Source organism: Penaeus monodon, chromosome 25, assembly GCF_015228065.2.
Source record: "Penaeus monodon isolate SGIC_2016 chromosome 25, NSTDA_Pmon_1, whole genome shotgun sequence".
Taxonomy (NCBI): Eukaryota; Metazoa; Arthropoda; class Malacostraca; order Decapoda; family Penaeidae; genus Penaeus; species Penaeus monodon.
The window spans coordinates 40,233,782-40,235,326 of NC_051410.1; the positions used below are offsets into that span (position 1 = coordinate 40,233,782).

General features: G+C 37.3%; 1 protein-coding gene across 1 annotated transcript in view; it reads right to left on the reverse strand.

The window, feature by feature from the left end:
- The window catches only part of LOC119589273 (alpha-centractin-like), a 52,739-nt gene that overhangs the window by 959 nt on the left and 50,235 nt on the right, over nucleotides 1-1,545 (reverse strand). The window contains 2 exon segments of the mRNA XM_037937891.1: nucleotides 842-1,078; nucleotides 1,290-1,467. Coding sequence (XP_037793819.1) covers nucleotides 842-1,078; nucleotides 1,290-1,467 — 415 coding nt within the window.

Below are 1,545 nucleotides of genomic sequence, written 5' to 3' on the forward strand. Positions count from 1 at the left end.
TCATTTGACACTATGTGAACAAAACACAAGCAGGTTGGCCCTATTTTTACCAGTCATTCTGTTCCCCCAGATTTTGATATATAACTGACCTTAAGGACAAAATGGGACAAGATATTATACTTTTATAGCTTTTTAAAATTTGAATCTACTCTTGATATCATCCTGCATCACTGATCTTTCAGAACATAGATAACATGGCAAGCAAGACCTCTGGAGATGGCTCAGGAACCAAAATCTAGTCTAGAAGTGTCGAAACTATATCTTCATCTCTCTCCGGATACATTTCATCCTTGCAAAGTAATTTTGTGAGAAGGTGCAGGAAAATTACTCAATTATCTGTTAAACTAAAATATACAAAGTAAAAAAAGTAAAAACTTGTAAAATGACTGAAACATCATCTTGCATTGGTTTTAACGTGTTCATGTCAGGAGGCATTTATTCTACTCTTTTACTGAATATATGTAGCACTGTATTTAGCTCAGCTTGGTGAGGTTAAAGCCTAATGTCCCAAGGTTTTATGGGCATCACCAGCTGTACTAGTTCATTTTCGGGGTCTCTCTACCATTCACACCAGAGTTGGAAGTTTACTACCAAATGTATACCGATCAAAACCTCAATGTTATCATCTACAAATGATTCAAAAGTGAATGAATATAAACCTTGTTATAATAAGACCTTGTTCAAAACCTCAGTACTGTGCCAGACAGCTTTTAAACTGAATTCCTCTAAACTCCCTCCCAAGTACTTTATATCTCAGTGTATGAGAGACTGCAGTTGGTGAATTGGCTGTCTTGCTTAAGAAATCTCAAATCTACAGAATCAAACATGTAGAATAACCTACCCTAATCTTGATGTCCTTTGGAGCTAGTTTCTTCACTTCAGAAAGAAGTCAGTCGCCAAATCCTTTGAACAAGGTCGATCCTCCAGAGATGACGATATTTTGGTAAAGCTGTTTTCGGAGATCCATGTCAGATTTATGAATTGCACAAATAAGGGCTTCATGAATGCCTACACTCTCTTCTCCGATGAGGTCTGGTCGGAAGAGGACCTCTGGTGCTCTGAATCGGGCCTGGCCAACCTGGTACATGAAAAGCATTTTAGATTATTCTTAGTATCATGTAACATCAATTATAAAAATGGATGAGGGGATGTGAAAAAGTAAGATGGGGGGTAGGGATTAATGACATTTACAATTTTCTCAAGTTCGAGTTTTATCATATATAGTATACTCATAATCCTATCGTTTCACCTTCAAGTTTTAAAAGGAAATATTTTGGTTGCACACTCACTTCATCAACTGTTGCCCCATTGGGTAGAACATAAGACAGTCGCTCAGTGTCGACAGTTTCCTCCCGTTGTGGATTTTAGGCCAAGTAACACACTCGTTCCTTCATCATTTTAACAACTTCAAATTCAGCCGAAGAATACAGATTCAGCCCTTCCTTTCGTAGCAGAAGTTTTAGGTACCTGTTGGTTAATCAAAGAAACTATTTCTATAAATACTGAAACAAAAGACCCAACATTACTCGGATATATGACCTACTT